Source organism: Lampetra planeri, unplaced genomic scaffold, assembly GCF_965212315.1.
Source record: "Lampetra planeri unplaced genomic scaffold, kcLamPlan1.2.h2 scaffold_137, whole genome shotgun sequence".
Lineage (NCBI taxonomy): Eukaryota > Metazoa > Chordata > Hyperoartia > Petromyzontiformes > Petromyzontidae > Lampetra > Lampetra planeri.
The window spans coordinates 82,501-107,242 of NW_027614088.1; the positions used below are offsets into that span (position 1 = coordinate 82,501).

Consider the following 24,742-nt stretch of genomic DNA (forward strand, 5'->3'; position numbering starts at 1 on the left):
ACACACAGACACACACACACACAAACAGACACACACACAGACACACATACACACAGACACACAGACACACACACACAGACACACACACATACAGACACACACACACAGACACACAATAGCATGTGTCTGTGTGTGTGTGTGTCTCTGCACAAAGTCTGATCTGGACAAAGTCCCATCGGTGAGCAATCCCGGCAGGCAAGGCTGCGTTGGCTGGGTCATGTAGCCCGCATGCCCAGCCACCGCATGCCTCAACAGCTTTTGTTCGGCCGGATCGAGGGGGCTAAACGGGCGCGGCACGGGCTAGAGAAGAGATGGAGTGATGGGTGGGTGGGTGTGTGAGTGAGTGAGTGTGTGAGCGGGTGGGTGAGTGGGTGGGTGTGTAAGTGAGTGAGTGGGTGACTGGGTGAGTGTGTGAGTGGGTGGGTAACTGGGTGAGTGAGTGGGTGAGTGACACGGGCTAGAGAAGAGATGTGGTACAGGAGGACGTGGAGCTGAGTGAGTGTGTGAGTGAGTGGGTGAGTGAGTGAATGAGTGGGTGAGTGAGTGAGTGGCTGAGTGAGTGTGTGGGTGGGTGAGTGAGTGAGTGGGTGAGTGAGTGAATGAGTGGGTGAGTGTGTGAGTGACACGGGCTAGAGAAGAGATGGAGTGATGTGGTACAGGAGGACGTGGAGCTGAGTGAGTGGGTGAGTGTGTGGGTGGGTGAGTGTGTGGGTGGGTGGGTGAGTGAGTGTGTGGGTGGGTGAGTGAGTGTGTGGGTGGGTGAGTGGGTGGGTGGGTTAGAGAGTGAGTGACACGGGCTAGAGAAGAGATGGAGTGATGTGGTACAGGAGGACGTGGAGCTGAGTGAGTGGGTGAGTGTGTGGGTGGGTGAGTGTGTGGGTGGGTGGGTGGGTGAGTGAGTGTGTGGGTGGGTGAGTGGGTGGGTGGGTGGGTGGGTGAGTGAGTGGGTGAGTGTGTGGGTGAGTGAGTGGGTGAGTGTGTGAGTGACACGGGCTAGAGAAGAGATGGAGTGATGGGTGGGTGGGTGTGTAAGTGAGTGAGTGAGTGAGTGTGTGAGCGGGTGGGTGAGTGGGTGGGTGTGTAAGTGAGTGAGTGGGTGACTGGGTGAGTGTGTGAGTGGGTGGGTAACTGGGTGAGTGAGTGGGTGAGTGACACGGGCTAGAGAAGAGATGTGGTACAGGAGGACGTGGAGCTGAGTGAGTGTGTGAGTGAGTGGGTGAGTGAGTGAATGAGTGGGTGAGTGAGTGAGTGGCTGAGTGAGTGAATGAGTGGGTGAGAGAGTGAGTGACACGGGCTAGAGAAGAGATGGAGTGATGTGGTACAGGAGGACGTGGAGCTGAGTGAGTGGGTGAGTGTGTGGGTGGGTGAGTGTGTGGGTGGGTGGGTGAGTGAGTGTGTGGGTGGGTGAGTGAGTGTGTGGGTGGGTGAGTGGGTGGGTGGGTGAGTGACACGGGCTAGAGAAGAGATGGAGTGATGTGGTACAGGAGGACGTGGAGCTGAGTGGACTTGCCGATGACTGGTACCAGCGGTGTCAAGATCGGCCTCAGTGGAGGAGGCTCGTGAAGGACGCTACTGGGCAGTTGGAGGCAGTCGCCCTCCAACAACAACGGAGGGCGGAGGAGCGACGCTCACAACAACGAGCGGAGCGCCGGGTGGCTAAAGCACAGCAAGTTGGCACAGTAGGGGGCACAGGTGATGGTGCATCTGCACCTAGCCTGGCACAGCAGTCAACCCACGGCACCTGCAGGGTCTGTCCCGTGACCACCTGGTACACCTAGCCTGGCACAGCAGTCAACCCACGGCACCTGCTGGGTCTGTCCCGTGACCTCCTCCTCATGCACCTAGCCTGGCACAGCAGTCAACCCATGGCACCTGCTGGGTCTGTCCCGTGACCACCTCCTGCACCTAGCCTGGCACAGCAGTCAACCCGTGACACCTGCTGGGTCTGTCCCGTGACCTCCTGGTGCACCTAGCCTGGCACAGCAGTCAACCCGTGACACCTGCTGGGTCTGTCCCGTGACCTCCTGGTGCACCTAGCCTGGCACAGCAGTCAACCCGTGACACCTGCTGGGTCTGTCCCGTGACCTCCTGGTGCACCTAGCCTGGCACAGCAGTCAACCCGTGACACCTGCTGGGTCTGTCCCGTGACCTCCTGGTCCACCTAGCCTGGCACAGCAGTCAACCCGTGACACCTGCTGGGTCTGTCCCGTGACCTCCTGGTGCACCTAGCCTGGCACAGCAGTCAACCCGTGACACCTGCTGGGTCTGTCCCGTGACCTCCTGGTGCACCTAGCCTGGCACAGCAGTCAACCCGTGACACCTGCTGGGTCTGTCCCGTGACCTCCTGGTGCACCTAGCCTGGCACAGCAGTCAACCCGTGACACCTGCTGGGTCTGTCCCGTGACCTCCTGGTGCACCTAGCCTGGCACAGCAGTCAACCCGTGACACCTGCTGGGTCTGTCCCGTGACCTCCTGGTGCACCTAGCCTGGCACAGCAGTCAACCCGTGACACCTGCTGGGTCTGTCCCGTGACCTCCTGGTGCACCTAGCCTGGCACAGCAGTCAACCCGTGACACCTGCTGGGTCTGTCCCGTGACCTCCTGGTGCACCTAGCCTGGCACAGCAGTCAACCCGTGACACCTGCTGGGTCTGTCCCGTGACCTCCTGGTGCACCTAGCCTGGCACAGCAGTCAACCCGTGACACCTGCTGGGTCTGTCCCGTGACCTCCTGGTGCACCTAGCCTGGCACAGCAGTCAACCCGTGACACCTGCTGGGTCTGTCCCGTGACCTCCTGGTGCACCTAGCCTGGCACAGCAGTCAACCCGTGACACCTGCTGGGTCTGTCCCGTGACCTCCTGGTGCACCTAGCCTGGCACAGCAGTCAACCCGTGACACCTGCTGGGTCTGTCCCGTGACCTCCTGGTGCACCTAGCCTGGCACTCACTGGGAGGGCTGTACAGAGGATGGTTGATGTAGTATGCCAGGTAAGCAGCGAAGCCCCAGTAGTAGAAGCAGTTCTGTGACACACACACACACACAGACACACACAGACACACACAGACACACACACACAGACACACACACACAGACACACAGTCACACACACACAGGCACACACAGACAGACACACAGTCACACACAGACAGACAAAAACTCACACACTAATCCACTCACTCACCCACTCACTAATCCACTCAGCCACTCACTCACCCACCCACACACTCACTCGCTCACCCACCCACTAATCCACTCAGCCACTCACTCACCCACCCACACACTCACTCGCTCACCCACCCACTAATCCACTCAGCCACTCACTCACACACTCACACACTCACTCGCTCACCCACCCACTAATCCACTCAGCCACTCACTCACCCACCCACACACTCACTCGCTCACCCACCCACTAATCCACTCAGCCACTCACTCACCCACCCACACACTCACTCGCTCACCCACCCACTAATCCACTCAGCCACTCACTCACCCACCCACACACTCACTCGCTCACCCACCCACTAATCCACTCAGCCACTCACTCACCCACCCACACACTCACTCGCTCACCCACCCACTAATCCACTCAGCCACTCACTCACCCACCCACACACTCACTCGCTCACCCACCCACTAATCCACTCAGCCACTCACTCACCCACCCACACACTCACTCGCTCACCCACCCACTAATCCACTCAGCCACTCACTCACCCACCCACACACTCACTCGCTCACCCACCCACTAATCCACTCAGCCACTCACTCACCCACCCACACACTCACTCGCTCACCCACCCACTAATCCACTCAGCCACTCACTCACTCACCCACCCACACACTCACTCGCTCACCCACCCACTAATCCACTCAGCCACTCACTCACCCACCCACACACTCACTCGCTCACCCACCCACTAATCCACTCAGCCACTCACTCACCCACCCACACACTCACTCACTCACTCACACATAGACAAAGACACAGACAGACATATCATGGTCCAGGATCGAACCCACGACCTCCTGTAGACCAGGCGAGGTGGTCAACATCTCCCCTAGCCACTGTGGTGTCAGGGATTGAACCCACGACCTCCTGTAGACCAGGCGAGGTGGTCAACATCTACCACGACCTCCTGTAGACCAGGCGAGGTGGTCAACATCTACCACGACCTCCTGTAGATCAGGTGAGGTGGTCAACATCTCCCCTAGCCACTGTGGTGTCAGGGATTGAACCCACGACCTCCTGTAGACCAGGCGAGGTGGTCAACATCTACCACGACCTCCTGTAGATCAGGTGAGGTGGTCAACATCTCCCCTAGCCACTGTGGTGTCAGGGATTGAACCCACGACCTCCTGTAGACCAGGCGAGGTGGTCAACATCTACCACGACCTCCTGTAGACCAGGCGAGGTGGTCAACATCTACCACGATCTCCTGTAGACCAGGCGAGGTAGTCAACAACATCCACCAGGACCTCCTGTAGACCAGGCGAGGTGGTCAACATCTACCACGACCTCCTGTAGACCAGGCGAGGTAGTCAACAACATCTACCACAACCTCCTGTAGACCAGGCGAGGTGGTCAACATCTACCACGACCTCCTGTGGACCAGGCGAGGTGGTCAACATCTACCACGACCTCCTGTAGACCAGGCGAGGTGGTCAACATCTACCACGACCTCCTGTAGACCAGGCGAGGTGGTCAACATCTACCACGACCTCCTGTAGACCAGGCGAGGTGGTCAACATCTACCACGACCTCCTGTAGACCAGGCGAGGTGGTCAACATCTACCACGACCTCCTGTAGACCAGGCGAGGTGGTCAACATCTACCACGACCTCCTGTAGACCAGGCGAGGTGGTCAACATCTACCACGACCTCCTGTGGACCAGGCGAGGTGGTCAACATCTACCAGGACCTCCTGTAGACCAGGCGAGGTGGTCAACATCTACCACAACCTCCTGTAGACCAGCCGAGGTGGTCAACATCTACCACGACCTCCTGTAGACCAGGCGAGGTGGTCAACATCTACCACGACCTCCTGTGGACCAGGCGAGGTGGTCAACATCTACCAGGACCTCCTGTAGACCAGGCGAGGTGGTCAACATCTACCACGACCTCCTGTAGACCAGGCGAGGTGGTCAACATCTACCACGACCTCCTGTACACCAGGCGAGGTGGTCAACATCTACCACGACCTCCTGTAGACCAGGCGAGGTGGTCAACATCTACCACGACCTCCTGTAGACCAAGGGAGGTGGTCAACGTCTGCCACGACCTCCTGTAGACCAGGCGAGGTGGTCAACATCTACCACGACCTCCTGTAGACCAGGCGAGGTGGTCAACGTCTACCACGACCTCCTGTGGACCAGGCGAGGTGGTCAACGTCTACCACGACCTCCTGTAGACCAGGCGAGGTGGTCAACGTCTACCACGACCTCCTGTAGACCAGGCGAGGTGGTCAACGTCTACCACGACCTCCTGTAGACCAGGCGAGGTGGTCAACATCTACCACGACCTCCTGTAGACCAGGCGAGGTGGTCAACGTCTACCACGACCTCCTGTGGACCAGGCGAGGTGGTCAACGTCTACCACGACCTCCTGTAGACCAGGCGAGGTGGTCAACATCTACCACGACCTCCTGTACACCAGGCAAGGTGGTCAACAACATCTACCACGACCTCCTGTGGACCAGGCGAGGTGGTCAACATCTACCACGACCTCCTGTAGACCAGGCGAGGTAGTCAACGTCTACCACGACCTCCTGTAGACCAGGCGAGGTGGTCAACATCTACCACGACCTCCTGTAGACCAGGCGAGGTGGTCAACATCTACCACGATTTCCTGTAGACCAGGCGAGGTGGTCAACATCTACCACGACCTCCTGTAGACCAGGCGAGGTGGTCAACATCTACCACGACCTCCTGTAGACCAGGCGAGGTGGTCAACATCTACCACGACCTCCTGTACACCAGGCGAGGTGGTCAACAACATCTACCACGACCTCCTGTGGACCAGGCGAGGTGGTCAACATCTACCACGACCTCCTGTAGACCAGGCGAGGTAGTCAACGTCTACCACGACCTCCTGTAGACCAGGCGAGGTGGTCAACATCTACCACGACCTCCTGTAGACCAGGCGAGGTGGTCAACATCTACCACGATTTCCTGTAGACCAGGCGAGGTGGTCAACATCTACCACGACCTCCTGTAGACCAGGCGAGGTGGTCAACATCTACCACGACCTCCTGTAGACCAGGCGAGGTGGTCAACATCTACCAGGACCTCCTGTAGACCAGGCGAGGTGGTCAACATCTACCACGACCTCCTGTAGACCAGGCGAGGTGGTCAACATCTACCACGACCTCCTGTAGACCAGGCGAGGTGGTCAACATCTCTCCTAGCCACTGTGGTGTCAGGGATTGAACCCACGACCTCCTGTGGACCAGGCGAGGTGGTCAACATCTCCACTAGCCACTGTGGTGTCAGTGATTGAACCCACGACCTCCTGTAGACCAGGCGAGGTGGTGAACATCTACCGCGACCTCCTGTAGACCAGGCGAGATGGTCAACATCTACCAGGACCTCCTGTAGACCAGGTGAGGTGGTCAACATCTCCCCTAGCCACTGTGGTGTCAGGGATTGAACCCACGACCTCCTGTGGACCAGGCGAGGTGGTCAACGTCTCCACTAGCCACTGTGGTGTCAGGGATTGAACCCACGACCTCCTGTAGACCAGGCGAGGTGGTCAACATCTCCCCTAGCCACTGTGGTGTCAGGGATTGAACCCACGACCTCCTGTGGACCAGGCGAGGTGGTCAACATCTCCACTAGCCACTGTGGTGTCAGGGATTGAACCCACGACCTCCTGTAGACCAGGCGAGGTGGTCAACATCTCCACTAGCCACTGTGGTGTCAGGGATTGAACCCACGACCTCCTGTGGACCAGGCGAGGTGGTCAACATCTCCACTAGCCACTGTGGTGTCAGGGATTGAACCCACGACCTCCTGTAGACCAGGCGAGGTGGTCAACATCTCCACTAGCCACTGTGGTGTCAGGGATTGAACCCACGACCTCCTGTGGACCAGGCGAGGTGGTCAACATCTCCACTAGCCACTGTGGTGTCAGTGATTGAACCCACGACCTCCTGTAGACCAGGCGAGGTGGTGAACATCTACCGCGACCTCCTGTAGACCAGGCGAGATGGTCAACATCTACCAGGACCTCCTGTAGACCAGGTGAGGTGGTCAACATCTCCCCTAGCCACTGTGGTGTCAGGGATTGAACCCACGACCTCCTGTGGACCAGGCGAGGTGGTCAACGTCTCCACTAGCCACTGTGGTGTCAGGGATTGAACCCACGACCTCCTGTAGACCAGGCGAGGTGGTCAACATCTCCCCTAGCCACTGTGGTGTCAGGGATTGAACCCACGACCTCCTGTGGACCAGGCGAGGTGGTCAACATCTCCACTAGCCACTGTGGTGTCAGGGATTGAACCCACGACCTCCTGTAGACCAGGCGAGGTGGTCAACATCTCCACTAGCCACTGTGGTGTCAGGGATTGAACCCACGACCTCCTGTGGACCAGGCGAGGTGGTCAACATCTCCCGCGGGGCGGCACCTTGAAGATGTTCCGTAGGGGCATCGTTCCGTGCGAGAAGCGGTGGACAAAGACGGTCTCCAGCAGGCGCTTGGCAAAATGCAGCGAGTGGCAGAGACAGGCCAAGCTGGGTGAGGGGGAGGGGGGGGGGGAGGGTGGGGGGGAGAGGGGGGGGGGCAAGGTACTCGGTCCACGGACGAAGAGGGAACGGTGAAGCACAGCAACAACACACGCAGTGAGCTAGTGAGTGGGTGGGTGGGTGAGTGGGTGGGTGGGTGTGTGAGTGAGTGAGCGACTGAGTGAGCGTGTGAGTGAGTGAGTTAGTGGGTGAATGAGTGAGTGAGCGAGTGAGTGAGCGAGCGAGTGAGCGAGTGAGTGAGCGCGTGAGTGAGCGAGCGAGTGAGTGAGCGAGCGAGCGCATGAGTGAGCGAGCGAGTGAGTGAGTGAGTGAGCGAGCGAGCGCGTGAGTGAGCGAGTGAGCGAGTGAGCGAGCGAATGAGTGAGCGAGTGAGCGAGTGAGCGAGCGAATGAGTGAGCGAGTGAGCGAGCGAGTGAGTGAGCGCGTGAGTGAGCGCGTGAGCGAGCGAGCGAGTGCGTGAGTGAGCGCGTGAGTGAGCGAGCGCGTGCGTGAGTGAGCGCGTGAGCGAGCGAGCGAGCGCGTGAGTGAGCGCGTGAGCGAGCGAGCGAGTGCGTGAGTGAGCGCGTGAGTGAGCGAGCGCGTGAGTGCGTGAGTGAGCGCGTGAGCGAGCGAGCGCGTGAGTGAGCGCGTGAGCGAGCGAGCGTGTGAGCGAGCGCATGAGTGCGTGAGTGAGCGCGTGAGTGAGCGAGCGCGTGAGTGCGTGAGTGAGCGCGTGAGCGAGCGAGCGCGTGAGTGAGCGCGTGAGCGAGCGAGCGCGTGAGCGAGCGCATGAGTGCGTGAGTGAGCGCGTGAGTGAGCGAGCGCGTGAGTGAGCGCGTGAGCGAGCGAGCGCGTGAGCGCGTGAGCGAGCGAGTGAGTGAGCGCGTGAGTGAGCGCATGAGTGCGTGAGTGAGCGCGTGAGTGAGTGAGCGCGTGAGCGAGCGCGTGAGTGAGTGAGCGCGTGAGTGAGCGCGTGAGCGAGCGAGCGCGGTGAGCGCGTGAGCGAGCGAGTGAGTGAGCGCGTGAGTGAGCGCATGAGTGCGTGAGTGAGCGCGTGAGTGAGTGAGCGCGTGAGCGAGCGCGTGAGTGAGTGAGCGCGTGAGTGAGCGCGTGAGCGAGCGAGCGCGTGAGCGAGCGAGCGAGTGAGCGAGCGCGTGAGCGAGCGCATGAGCGAGCGCGTGAGTGAGCGCGTGAGTGAGCGAGCGCGTGAGCGAGCGCGTGAGCGAGCGAGCGAGCGAGCGAGCGAGTGAGCGACTCACTGGACAACGAGGTGGGGGCTGGAGGATCGGGAAGAGGCTCCGTAGATGAGCGCCGGGCGCAGGTACAGTACGAGGTAAATCAGCAGCGGTCCGGCGTACTCGGTGAGAAACACCTGCCCAGGCAGACACTCCACTCAGCTTACAACATACACACTATACACTACTACACTATACACTACTACACTATACACTACTACACTATACACTACTACACTACACTATACACTACTCGGTGAGAAACACCTGCCCAGGCAGACACTCCACTCAGCTTACAACATACACACTATACACTACTACACTATACACTACTACACTATACACTACTACACTATACACTACTACACTACACTATACACTACTCGGTGAGAAACACCTGCCCAGGCAGACACTCCACTCAGCTTACAACATACACACTATACACTACTACACTATACACTACTACACTATACACTACTACACTATACACTACTACACTACACTATACACTACTCGGTGAGAAACACCTGCCCAGGCAGACACTCCACTCAGCTTACAACATACACACTATACACTACTACACTATACACTACTACACTATACACTACTACACTATACACTACTACACTATACACTACTACACTATACACTACTACACTATACACTACTACACTATACACTACTACACTATACACTACTACACTATACACTACTACACTATACACACTACACTATACACTACTACACTATACACTACTACACTATACACTACTACACTATACACTACTACACTATACACTACTACACTATACACTACTACACTATACACTACTACACTATACACTACTACACTATACACACTACACTATACACTACTACACTATACACCACTACACTATACACTACTACACTATACACTACTACACTATACACTACTACACTATACACTACACTATACACTACTACACTATACACTACTACACTACTACACTACACACTATACTATACACACTACACTATACACACTACACTATACACTACTACACTATACACTACACTATACACTACTACACTATACACTACAACTACACTATACACTACTACACTATACACTACTACACTATACACTACTACACTATACACCACTACACTATACACTACTACACTATACACTACTACACTATACACTACTACACTATACACTATACACTACACTATACACTACACTATACACTACTACACTACTACACTATACACTACTACACTATACACTACTACACTATACACCATAGGTGGGACAAAGTCATTGTTATGCAAGTCCAAGTCGAGTCGCAAGTCATCAAATTCATGACTCGAGTCTGACTCGAGTCCAAGTCACATGACTCGAGTCCACACCTCTGCTATACACTACACTATACTCTACACTACTACACTACACTATACACTACTACACTATACACTACTACACTATACACTATACACTACTACACTATACACTACTACACTATACACTACTACACTATACACTACACTATACTCTACACTACTACACTACACTATACACTACTACTACACTATACACTACTACACTATACACTACACTATACACTACTACTACACTATACACTACTACACTATACACTACACTACACTATACACTACTACACTATACACTACTACACTATACACTACTACACTATACACTACTACTACACTATACACTAGTACTACACTATACACTACTACACTATACACTACAACTACACTATACACTACTACACTATACACTACTACACTATACACTACTACACTATACACTACTACACTATACACTACTACACTACTATACACTACTACACTACACTATACACTACTACACTATACACTACTACTACACTATACACTACTACTACACTATACACACTACACTATACACTACTACTACACTATACACTACTATACACTACTACACTACACTATACACTACTACACTATACACTACTACTACACTATACACTACTATACACTACTACACTACACTATACACACTACACTATACACTACTACTACACTATACACTACTATACACTACTACACTACACTATACACACTACACTATACACTACTACACTACACTATACACTACTATACACTACTACACTACACTATACACTACTACACTATACACTACTACTACACTATACACTACTACTACACTATACACTACTACACTATACACTACTACACTATACACTACTACACTATACACTACACTATACACACTACACTATACACTACTACACTATACACTACACTATACACTACTACACTATACACTACTACACTATACACTACACTATACACACTACACTATACTATACACTACTACACTATACACTACACTATACACTACACTATACACACTACACTATACTATACACTACACTACTACACTATACACTACTACACTATACACTACAACACTATACTATACACTACTACACTATACACTACAACACTACACTATACACTACTACACTATACACTACTACACTATACTATACACTACTACACTATACACTACAACACTATACTATACACTACTACACTATACACTACTACACTATACACTACACACTATACACTACTACACTATACACTACACTATACACTACTACACTATACTATACACTACTACACTATACACTACTACTACACTATACACTACTACACTATACACTACACTATACACTACACTACTACTACACTATACACTACTACTACACTATACACTACACTATACACTACTACACTATACACTACGACACTACACTATACACTACTACACTATACACTACTACACTATACACTACTACACTATACACTACTAGACTACACTACTACACTACACTATACACTACACTATACACTACTACACTACACTATACACTACTACACTACACTATACACTACACTATACACTACTACACTACACTATACACTACTACACTACACTATACACTACTACACTACACTATACACTACACTATACACTACACTATACACTACTACACTATACACTACACTACACTATACACTACTACACTACACTATACACTACTACACTACACTACACACTACACTATACACTACACTATACACTACTACACTATACACTACACTACACTATACACTACTACACTACACTATACACTACACACTACACTATACACTACACTATACACTATACACTACACTACACACTACACTACACACTACTACACTACACTATACACTACACACTACACACTACACTACACACTACTACACTACACTATACACTACACTATACACTACTACACTACACTATACACTACACTACACACTACACTATACACTACACTATACACTACTACACTACACTATACACTACACTATACACTACTACACTACACTATACACTACACTACACACTACACTATACACTACACACTACACTACACACTACTACACTACACTATACACTACACTATACACTACTACACTACACTATACACTACACTACACACTACACTATACACTACTACACTACACTATACACTACTACACTATACACTATACACTACACACTACACACTACACTAGTCCTAGTCGAGTCGCAAGTCATCAAATTCATGACTCGAGTCCAAGTCACATGACTCGAGTCCACATCTCATAGGTGGGACAAAGTCATTGTTATGCAAGTCCAAGTCGAGTCGCAAGTCATCAAATTCATGACTCGAGTCTGACTCTAGTCCAAGTCACATGACTCGAGTCCACACCTCTGCTATACACTACACTATACACTACACTATACACTACACTATACACTACACTATACACTACACTATACACTACACTATACACTACTACACTATACTATACACTATTACACTATACACTACACTATACACTACTACTCACGGTGGTCCACGCGACCTGGGGTCCCAGGTCTCGCAGGTAGAGGGTCCCATCGGAGCCAAGGGGCAGATCCTGCAACACCTCCTCATCCGCCAACACGCGACCCCCTGCAGAGGTCACACAGAGGTCACACAGAGGTCACACAGAGGTCACACAGAGGTCACACAGAGACCCACAGAGACCCATAGAGACCCCATAGAGACACACAGAGACCCACAGAGACTCACAGAGACCCACAGAGACTCACAGAGACTCACAGAGACTCATAATAGACCTACAGACACCCCACAGAGACCCACAGAGACCCACACACACCCCACAGAGACCCACAGAGACTCATAGAGACCCACAGAGACTCACAGAGACTCACAGAGACCCACAGAGACTCACAGAGACCCACAGAGACCCACAGACACCCCACAGAGACCCACAGAGAGCCACAGAGACACACCAAGACACACACACACACAGAGACCCACAGAGACCCACAGAGACTCATAGAGACCCACAGAGACCCACAGAGACCCACAGAGACTCACAACGACTCACAGAACCCCACAGAGACTCACAGAGACCCACAGAGACTCACAGAGACCCCTAGAGACACACAGAGACTCACAGTGACCCACAGAGACCCCTAGAGACACACAGAGACTCACAGAGACCCACAGAGACCCCCAGAGACTGACAGAGACCCACAGAGACCCCCAGAGACTCACAGAGACCCATAGAGACCCACAGAGACCCACAGAGACTCACAGAGACCCGTAGAGACCCACAGAGACCCATAGAGACCCACAGAGACCCACAGAGAGCCACAGAGACTCACAGAGACCCACAGAGACTCATAGAGACCCATAGAGACACACAGAGACTCATAGAGACCCACAGAGACACACAGAGACCCACAGAGACCCACATAGACTCACAGAGACTCACAGAGACCCACAGAGACCCACAGACACCCCACAGAGACCCACAGACACCCCACAGAGACTCACAGAGACCCACAGAGACCCCCAGCGACTCACAGAGACTCACAGAGACCCACAGAGACCCCCAGAGACTCACAGAGACCCATAGAGACCCACAGAGACCCACAGACACCCCACAGAGACCCACAGAGACCCACAGATACCCCACAGAGACTCACAGAGACTCACAGAGACTCACAGAGACTCATAAGAGACCCACAGATACCCACAGAGACCCACAGAGACTCACAGAGACCCACAGAGACCCACAGACACCCCACAGAGACCCACAGAGACCCACAGAGACACACCAAGACACACACACACACAGAGACCCACAGAGACCCACAGAGACCCCTAGAGACACACAGAGACACACAGAGACACACAGAGACCCACAGAGACCCACAGAGACTCACAGTGACCCACAGAGACCCCTAGAGACACACAGAGACTCACAGTGACCCACAGAGACCCCTAGAGACACACAGAGACACACAGAGATCCACAGAGACCCACAGAGACTCACAGTGACCCACAGAGACCCACAGAGACCCACAGAGACACACAGAAACCCACAGAGACACACAGAGACCCACAGAGACACACAGAGACACACAGAGACCCACAGAGACCCACAGAGACCCACAGAGACACACAGAGACCCACAGACACCCCACAGAGACCCACAGACACCCCACAGACACCCACAGAGACCCACAGACACCCACAGAGACGCACAGAGACCCACAGAGACACACAGAGACCCATAGAGACCCACAGAGACCCACTGAGACCCACAGATACCCACAGAGACTCACAGAGACCCATAGAGACCCACAGAGACCCACAGAGACCCACAGAGACTCACAGAGACCCACAGAGACCCACAGAGACCCACAGAGACTCACAGAGACCCACAGAGACCCACAGAGACCCACAGAGACCCACAGAGACCCACAGAGACTCACAGAGACCCACAGAGACCCACAGAGACTCACAGAGACCCACAGAGACCCACAGAGACTCACAGAGACCCACAAAGACCCACAGACACCCCACAGAGACACACAGAGACACACAGAGACACACAGACACCCCACAGAGACCCACAGAGACACACAGACACCCACAGAGACCCACAGAGACCCACAGACACCCCACAGAGACCCACAGAGACCCACAGAGACCCACAGAGACACACAGACACCCACAGAGACCCACAGAGACCCACAAAGACCCACAGAGACACACAGAGACCCACAAAGACACACAGACACCCCACAGAGACACACAGAGACCCACAGAGACCCACAGAGACCCACAGAGACACACAGAGACCCACAGAGACCCACAGAGAACCCACAGAGACCCACAGACATCCCACAGAGACCCACAGAAACCCACAGAGACACACAGAGACACACAGAGACCCACAGAGACCCACAGAGACACACAGAGACAAACAGAGACCCACAAACACCCCACAGAGACCCACAGACACCCCACAGACACCCACAGAGACCCACAGAGACTCACAGAGACCCACTGAGACCCACAGATACCCACAGAGACCCACAGAGACCCACAGAGACCCACAGACACCCCACAGAGACCCACAGAGACCCACAGAGACACACAGAGACCCCACAGAGACACACAGTGACCCACAGAGACCCACAGACACCCACAGAGACCCACAGAGACACACAGAGACCCACAGACACCCCACAGAGACCCACAGACACCCCACAGACACCCACAAAGACCCACAGAGACCCACAGAGACACACAGAGACCCATAGAGACCCACAGAGACCCACTGAGACCCACAGATACCCACAGAGACTCACAGAGACCCATAGAGACCCACAGAGACCCACAGAGACCCACAGAGACTCACAGAGACCCACAGAGACCCACAGACACCCCACAGAGACACACAGAGACACACAGAGACACACAGACACCCCACAGAGACCCACAGAGACACACATAGACACCCAGACACCCACAGACACCCACAGAGACACACAGAGACACACAGAGACCCACAGAGACTCACAGAGACCCACAGAGACCCACTGAGACCCACAGAGACACACAGAGACACACAGACACCCACAGACACCCCACAGACACCCACAGAGACACACAGAGACCCACAGAGACACACAGAGACCCACTGAGACCCACAGATACCCACAGAGACTCACAGAGACCCATAGAGACCCACAGAGACCCACAGAGACCCACAGAGACTCAGAGACCCACAGAGACCCACAGAGACCCACAGAGACTCACAGAGACCCACAGAGACTCACAGAGACTCACAGAGACCCACAGAGACCCACAGAGACCCACAGAGACTCACAGAGACCCACAGAGACCCACAGAGACCCCCAGACACCCCACAGAGACTCACAGAGACCCCCAGAGACTCACAGAGACCCCCAGACACCCACATAGACCCCCAGACACCCCACAGAGACCCACAGAGACCCACAGAGACCCCCAGACACCCACAGAGACTCACAGAGACCCACAGAGACCCACAGAGACCCCCAGACACCCCCAGAGACTCACAGAGACCCACAGAGACTCACAGAGACCCACAGAGACCCCACAGAGACTCACAGAGACCCACAGAGACCCACAGACACCCACAGAGACTCACAGAGACCCACAGAGACCCACAGACACCCACAGAGGTGTGTGTGTGTCACCACTCACGTGGTTCGAGGCGCAAGCTCTGGCGGGAAGGGTAGAGCTTCGGGACTGCCGAGAGGACGGAGAGAAGCGGTGAGAACGTAGTGTATAGTGTAGTGTAGTAGTGTATAGTGTAGTGTAGTAGTGTATAGTGTAGTGTATAGTGTAGTAGTGTAGTGTAGTAGTGTATAGTGTAGTGTATAGTGTAGTGTATAGTGTAGTTGTGTATAGTGTAGTAGTGTAGTGTATAGTGTAGTAGTGTAGTGTAGTAGTGTATAGTGTAGTGTATAGTGTAGTGTATAGTGTAGTAGTGTAGTGTAGTAGTGTGTAGTGTAGTAGTGTAGTGTAGTAGTGTAAAGTGTAGTGTATAGTGTAGTAGTGTATAGTGTAGTGTATAGTGTAGTGTATAGTGTAGTAGTGTAGTGTAGTAGTGTGTAGTGTAGTAGTGTAGTGTAGTAGTGTATAGTGTAGTGTATAGTGTAGTGTAGTAGTGTAGTGTAGTAGTGTATAGTGTAGTGTAGTAGTGTATAGTGTAGTAGTGTATAGTGTAGTGTATAGTGTAGTAGTGTATAGTGTAGTGTATAGTGTAGTGTATAGTGTAGTAGTGTATAGTGTAGTAGTGTATAGTGTAGTAGTGTATAGTGTAGTAGTGTATAGTGTAGTGTATAGTGTAGTAGTGTAGTATATAGTGTATAGTGTAGTGTATAGTGTAGTAGTGTATAGTGTAGTGTATAGTGTAGTGTATAGTGTAGTAGTGTATAGTGTAGTAGTGTATAGTGTAGTAGTGTAGTATATAGTGTATAGTGTAGTGTATAGTGTAGTAGTGTATAGTGTAGTGTATAGTGTAGTGTGTATAGTGTAGTAGTGTAGTATATAGTGTATAGTGTAGTGTATAGTGTAATAGTGTATAGTGTAGTGTATAGTGTAGTAGTGTATAGTGTAGTAGTGTAGTGTAGTAGTGTATAGTGTAGTAGTGTAGTGTAGTAGTGTATAGTGTAGTAGTGTATAGTGTAGTGTAGTAGTGTATAGTGTAGTGTAGTAGTGTATAGTGTAGTAGTGTATAGTGTAGTAGTGTATAGTGTAGTGTAGTAGTGTATAGTGTAGTGTATAGTGTAGTGTAGTAGTGTATAGTGTAGTGTAGTAGTGTATAGTGTAGTGTAGTAGTGTATAGTGTAGTGTAGTAGTGTATAGTGTAGTGTATAGTGTAGTGTAGTAGTGTATAGTGTAGTGTATAGTGTAGTGTATAGTGTAGTGTAGTAGTGTATAGTGTAGTGTAGTAGTGTATAGTGTAGTGTATAGTGTAGTGTAGTAGTGTATAGTGTAGTGTAGTAGTGTATAGTGTAGTGTAGTAGTGTATAGTGTAGTGTAGTAGTGTATAGTGTAGTGTATAGTGTAGTGTAGTAGTGTATAGTGTAGTGTATAGTGTAGTGTAGTAGTGTATAGTGTAGTGTATAGTTTAGTGTATAGTGTAGTGTATAGTGTAGTGTAGTAGTGTATAGTGTAGTGTAGTAGTGTATAGTGTAGTGTAGTAGTGTATTGTAGTGTGTAGTGTATAGTGTAGTGTAGTAGTGTATAGTGCAGTGTATAGTGTAGTGTATAGTGTAGTGTATAGTGTAGTGTAGTAGTGTATAGTGTAGTGTAGTAGTGTATAGTGTAGTGTAGTAGTGTATAGTGTAGTGTAGTAGTGTATAGTGTAGTGTAGTAGTGTATTGTAGTGTGTAGTGTAGTAGTGTATAGTGTAGTGTAGTGGTGTATAGGTAGGGTGTTGACTGTTATGTTATCCGACTCTCTGTTGTCGTAGTGTATAGTGTAGTGTATAGTGTAGTAGTGTAGTGTATAGTGTAGTGTATTGTGTAGTGTATAGTGTAGTAGTGTAGTGTATAGTGTAGTGTAGTAGTGTGTAGTGTAGTGTATAGTGTAGTAGTGTAGTGTATAGTGTAGTGTATTGTGTAGTGTAGTAGTGTATAGTGTAGTGTAGTAGTGTATAGTGTAGTAGTGTATAGTGTAGTGTAGTGTGTAGTGTAGTAGTGTATAGTGTAGTGGTGTATAGTGTAGTGTAGTAGTGTATAGTGTAGTGTATAGTGTAGTGTAGTAGTGTATAGTGTAGTAGTGTATAGTGTAGTAGTGTATAGTGTAGTGTATAGTGTAGTGTAGTAGTGTATAGTGTAGTAGTGTAGTGTAGTAGTGTATAGTGTAGTAGTGTATAGTGTAGTGTATAGTGTAGTGTAGTAGTGTATAGTGTAGTAGTGTATAGTGTAGTAGTGTATAGTGTAGTGTAGTAGTGTATAGTGTAGTGTAGTGGTGTATAGTGTAGTGGTGTATAGTGTAGTGTAGTAGTGTATAGTGTAGTGTAGTGTGTAGTGTAGTAGTGTATAGTGTAGTGTAGTAGTGTATAGTGTAGTGTAGTGTGTAGTGTAGTAGTGTATAGTGTAGTGTAGTAGTGTATAGTGTAGTGTAGTAGTGTATAGTGTAGTGTAGTAGTGTATAGTGTAGTGTAGTAGTGTATAGTGTAGTGTAGTAGTGTATAGTGTAGTAGTGTATAGTGTAGTGTAGTAGTGTATAGTGTAGTGTATAGTGTAGTGTATAGTGTAGTAGTGTATAGTGTAGTAGTGTATAGTGTAGTAGTGTATAGTGTAGTAGTGTAGTGTAGTAGTGTATAGTGTAGTGTAGTGTGTAGTGTAGTGTAGTAGTGTATAGTGTAGTGTAGTGTGTAGTGTAGTGTAGTAGTGTATAGTGTAGTGTAGTAGTGTATAGTGTAGTGTATAGTGTAGTGTAGTAGTGTATAGTGTAGTGTGTAGTGTAGTAGTGTATAGTGTAGTGTAGTGTGTAGTGTAGTAGTGTATAGTGTAGTGTATAGTGTAGTAGTGTAGTGTAGTAGTGTATAGTGTAGTAGTGTATAGTGTAGTGTAGTAGTGTATAGTGTAGTGTAGTAGTGTATAGTGTAGTGTGTAGTGTAGTAGTGTATAGTGTAGTGTAGTGGTGTATAGGTAGTGTAGTAGTGTATTGTAGTGTAGTGTGTAGTGTAGTAGTGTATAGTGTAGTGTAGTAGTGTGTAGTGTAGTGTAGTAGTGTATAGTGTAGTGTAGTAGTGTATAGTGTAGTGTAGTAGTGTGTAGTGTAGTGTAGTAGTGTATAGTGTAGTGTAGTAGTGTATAGTGTAGTGTAGTGGTGTATAGGTAGGGTGTTGACTGTCATGTTATCCGACTCTCTGTTACATTACATTTCTAAGTATACCATATTTGTGTTTCTATTTCATTTGTGCCTGATAACGATTGCTTCTGTTGCAATCGAAACGTCGTACGCTAGCATTTAACTTTATCTTCATACGTCACTTTACCGAAAGAACCAAAGAGTCTATTTCGATTGAAAGCTTCTTTCGTGACTGCAGGGATTCATCTTCTTGGTTCTTTCGGTAAAGGCATCACGTAGAAGGGAAGTAATAATATAATAAAAATAATAAAATAAAATAATTCTCACGACGAAACGTCGTAAAATAAATTCATTCTCACGACGAAACGTCGTGAGAATTATTTATTTTATTAAGTTTTATTTTTATTCCCTTCTACGAAACGTCGTGAGAATTATTTTATTTTATTAAGTTTTATTTTATTATTCCCTTCTACTTGATGACTTTACCGAAAGAACCAAGAAGATGAATCCCTGCTGCAGTCACGAAAGAAGCTTTCAATCGAAATTTAACCGCCTCTACGGGGAGGCTTTCCACATACGCCTGAAGACGGCTGCTTGCGTTGTAGCCGAAACGTCGTGAGAATTATTTTATTTCATTAAGTTTTATTTTTCGTCCCTTCTACGTGATGGCTTAACCGAAAGAACCAAGAAGATGAGCTAAAGAGCAATTCCTGCAGTCACGAAAGCTCCAAATTAAGATGAATTGCAACCGACTTCATCAGGTGACGGACAGAGACGTGTGGCTACGCTCACTCTGCCGTTGGATGAGATGTTTGAGGGATGAGACTGGAGTGGTCGGATCCAACTGCAGAGAGAGAAGGGAAATCAGCGATGGTGATGGTGGTGGTGGTGGTGGTGATGGTGATGGTGGTGGTGGTGATGGTGATGATGGTGGTGATGGTGATGGTGGTGATGGTGGTGATGGTGGTGATGGTGGTGATGGTGGTGATGGTGGTTGTGGTGGTGATGGTGGTGGTGGTGGTGGTGATGGTGATGATGGTGGTGGTGAAGGTGGTGATGGTGGTGATGGTGGTGATGGTGGTGATGGTGGTGATGGTGGTGGTGGAGGTGATGGTGGTGGTGGTGGTGGTGATGATGGTGGTGGTGATGGTGGTGATGGTGGTGGTGGTGATGGTGGTGGTGGTGGTGATGGTGGTGGTGATGGTGGTAATGGTGGTGGTGGTGATGGTGGTGGTGATGGTGGTGGTGATGGTGGTGGTGGTGATGGTGATGGTGGTAATGGTGGTGGTGGTGGTGTTGATGGTGGTGATGGTGGTTGTGGTGGTGATGGTGGTGGTGGTGGTGGTGATGGTGATGATGGTGGTGGTGAAGGTGGTGATGGTGGTGATGGTGGTGATGGTGGTGATGGTGGTGATGGTGGTGGTGGAGGTGATGGTGGTGGTGGTGGTGGTGATGATGGTGGTGGTGATGGTGGTGATGGTGGTGGTGGTGATGGTGGTGGTGGTGGTGATGGTGGTGGTGATGGTGGTAATGGTGGTGGTGGTGATGGTGGTGGTGATGGTGGTGGTGGTGGTGGTAATGGTGGTGGTGGTGGTGGTGATGGTGGTGGTGGTGATGGTGATGGTGGTGATGATGATGGTGGTGATGGTGGTGGTGGTGGTGATGGTGGTGGTGGTGATGGTGGTGATGGTGATGATGGTGGTGATGGTGATGGTGGTGATGGTGGTGATGGTGGTGATGGTGGTGGTGGAGGTGGTGATGGTGGTGATGGTGGTGGTGGTGATGGTGGTGATGGTGATGATGGTGGTGATGGTGATGGTGGTGATGGTGGTGATGGTGGTGATGGTGGTGGTGGAGGTGGTGATGGTGGTGGTGGTGGTGATGGTGGTGATGGTGGTGATGGTGGTGGTGGTGGTGGTGATGGTGGTGATGGTGGTAATGGTGGTGGTGGAGGTGGTGATGGTGGTGGTGATGGTGGTGATGGTGGTGATGGTGGTGATGGTGGTGGTGGAGGTGGTGATGGTGGTGGTGGTGGTGATGGTGGTGATGGTGGTGGTGATGGTGGTGGTGGTGGTGATGGTGGTGGTGGTGGTGGTGATGGTGGTAATGGTGGTGGTGGTGGTGTTGATGGTGGTGATGGTGGTTGTGGTGGTGATGGTGGTGGTGGTGATGGTGATGATGGTGGTGGTGAAGGTGGTGATGGTGGTGATGGTGGTGATGGTGGTGGTGGTGATGATGGTGGTGGTGATGGTGGTGATGGTGGTGGTGGTGGTGATGGTGGTGGTGGTGATGGTGGTGATGGTGGTGATGGTGGTGATGGTGATGGTGGTGATGGTGGTGATGGTGGTGGTGATGGTGGTGATGGTGATGGTGGTGATGGTGGTGATGGTGATGGTGGTGATGGTGGTGATGGTGATGATGGTGGTGATGGTGATGATGGTGGTGATGGTGATGGTGGTGATGGTGGTGATGGTGATGGTGGTGATGGTGGTGATGGTGATGGTGGTGGTGATGGTGGTGATGGTGGTGATGGTGATGATGGTGGTGATGGTGATGATGGTGATGATGGTGGTGGTGATGGTGGTGATGGTGGTGATGGTGGTGATGATGGTGGTGGTGATGGTGGTGATGGTGGTGATGGTGATGGTGGTGATGATGGTGGTGGTGATGGTGGTGATGGTGGTGATGGTGGTGGTGTTGATGGTGGTGATGGTGGTGGTGGTTGTGGTGATGATGATGGTGGTGGTGATGGTGGTGGTGGTGATGATGGTGGTGTTGATGGTGGTGATGGTGGTGGTGATGATGGTGGTGGTGGTGGTGATGGTGGTGATGGTGGTGGTGGTGGTTGTGGTGATGATGATGGTGGTGGTGATGGTGGTGGTGGTGATGATGGTGGTGTTGATGGTGGTGATGGTGGTGGTGATGATGATGGTGGTGGTGATGGTGGTGATGGTGGTGGTGGTGATGGTGGTGGTGGTTGTGGTGATGATGATGGTGGTGGTGATGGTGGTGGTGGTGATGATGGTGGTGTTGATGGTGGTGATGGTGGTGGTGATGATGATGATGGTGGTGGTGGTGATGGTGGTGATGGTGGTGGTGGTGGTGGTGGTGATGGTGGTGGTGATGGTGGTGATGGTGGTTGTGGTGGTGGTGGTGATGATGATGGTGGTGGTGGTGGTGATGGTGGTGATGGTGGTGTTGATGGTGTTGATGGTGGTGATGGTGGTGGTGATGGTGGTGGTGATGGTGGTGGTGGTGATGGTGGTGGTGGTTGTGGTGGTGGTGGTGGTGGTGGTGGTTGTGGTGGTGGTGGTGGTGATGATGATGATGATGGTGGTGGTGGTGGTGATGGTGGTGATGGTGGTGATGGTGGTGGTGGTGATGATGGTGGTGGTGATGGTGGTGATGGTGGTGGTGGTGGTGTTGATGGTGGTGATGGTGGTGGTGGTGGTGATGGTGGTGGTGATGGTGGTGGTGGTGATGGTGGTGGTGGTGATGGTGGTGGTGGTTGTGGTGGTGGTGATGATGATGGTGGTGGTGGTGGTGATGGTGGTGGTGGTGATGGTGGTGATGGTGGTGGTGGTGATGGTGGTGGTGGTGATGGTGGTGATGGTGATGGTGGTGGTGGTGGTGATGATGGTGGTGATGATGGTGGTGGTGGTGATGATGGTGATGATGGTGGTGGTGATGGTGGTGGTGATGGTGGTGGTGGTGATGGTGGTGGTGGTGATGGTGGTGATGGTGGTGATGGTGGTGGTGATGGTGATGGTGGTGGTGATGGTGATGGTGGTGGTGGTGGTGATGGTGATGGTGGTGGTGGTGATGGTGATGGTGGTGGTGATGATGGTCATGGTGGTGATGGTGGTGATGGTGGTGGTGGTGATGATGGTGGTGATGGTGGTGATGGTGGTGATGGTGATGGTGGTGGTGATGGTGGTGGTGATGGTGGTGATGGTGGTGGTGATGGTGGTGATGGTGGTGATGGTGGTGGTGGTGATGGTGGTGGTGGTGATGGTAGTGATGGTGGTGGTGGTGATGATGGTGGTGGTGATGGTGATGATGGTGATGATGGTGATGATGGTTGTGGTGATGGTGGTGGTGATGGTGGTGGTGGTGATGGTGATGATGGTGGTGATGGTGATGATGGTGGTGATGATGGTGGTGATGGTGGTGGTGATGGTGGTGGTGATGGTGGTGGTGATGGTGGTAATGGTGGTGGTGATGGTGGTGATGGTGGTGATGATGATGTTGATGTTGTGGATGATGTTGATGTTGTTGTTGATGTTGATAATGTTGATGATGTTGATGATGTTTATGATGTTGATGATGTTGTTGATGATGTTGATGATGTTGATGATGATGATGATGTTGATGTTGTTGATGATGATGTTGATGATGATGTTGTTGTTGATGTTGTTGATGTTGATGATGATGTTGTTGATGATGATGTTGATGTTGTTGATGATGTTGGTGTTGATGATGATGTTGATGATGATGATGTTGATGTTGTTGATGATGTTGGTGTTGATGATGTTGGTGTTGATGATGTTGGTGTTGATGTTGATGATGATGTTGATGATGATGATGTTGATGTTGTTAATGATGTTGGTGTTGATGATGTTGTTGATGTTGTTGATGATGTTGATGTTGTTGATGATGTTGGTGTTGATGATGTTGTTGATGTTGTTGATGATGTTGTTGATGTTGTTAATGATGTTGTTGATGATGATGTTGATGATGTTGATGTTGTTGATGATGTTGGTGTTGATGATGTTGATGATGATGATGTTGATGATGATGTTGTTGATGATGTTGATGATGATGTTGATGTTGTTGATGATGTTGATGATGATGATGTTGATGATGTTGATGTTGTTGATGATGTTGATGATGATGATGTTGATGATGATGATGTTGATGATGTTGATGTTGTTGATGATGTTGGTGTTGATGATGTTGATGATGATGTTGTTGATGTTGTTGATGTTGTTGTT

At 50.5% G+C, this 24,742-nt stretch overlaps 1 protein-coding gene and 1 long non-coding RNA gene across 9 annotated transcripts in view; both read right to left on the reverse strand.

Annotated features, from left to right (window-relative positions):
- Positions 1-24,742, reverse strand: part of TECR (trans-2,3-enoyl-CoA reductase) — a 53,669-nt gene that overhangs the window by 9,203 nt on the left and 19,724 nt on the right. For all 5 annotated transcript variants that reach the window (XR_013589382.1, XR_013589383.1, XR_013589381.1 and 2 more), the window contains exons 3-8: positions 20,541-20,592; positions 16,623-16,667; positions 12,919-13,022; positions 8,980-9,092; positions 7,624-7,729; positions 2,946-3,018 (exon numbers count right to left, since the gene is read on the reverse strand). Coding sequence is in view for 2 of the 5 variants with exons in the window: in XM_078622187.1 (XP_078478313.1) it covers positions 2,946-3,018; positions 7,624-7,729; positions 8,980-9,092; positions 12,919-13,022; positions 16,623-16,667; positions 20,541-20,592 (493 nt within the window). In the remaining 3 variants the exon portion in view is untranslated. The remainder of the gene's footprint in view (positions 1-2,945; positions 3,019-7,623; positions 7,730-8,979; positions 9,093-12,918; positions 13,023-16,622; positions 16,668-20,540; positions 20,593-24,742) is intronic.
- On the reverse strand, positions 3,950-6,428 carry LOC144739220 (uncharacterized). Of its 4 annotated transcripts, none has more exons than XR_013589388.1 (5): positions 6,007-6,428; positions 5,764-5,963; positions 5,684-5,723; positions 4,561-5,240; positions 3,950-4,394 (listed from the first exon to the last, which is right to left on the reverse strand). It is a non-coding gene; the product is annotated as an uncharacterized LOC144739220 (long non-coding RNA). The 4 variants fall into 4 exon arrangements; XR_013589386.1 differs by having other exon boundaries at positions 3,965-4,024; positions 4,095-4,394; positions 5,684-5,963; XR_013589385.1 differs by having other exon boundaries at positions 5,684-5,963.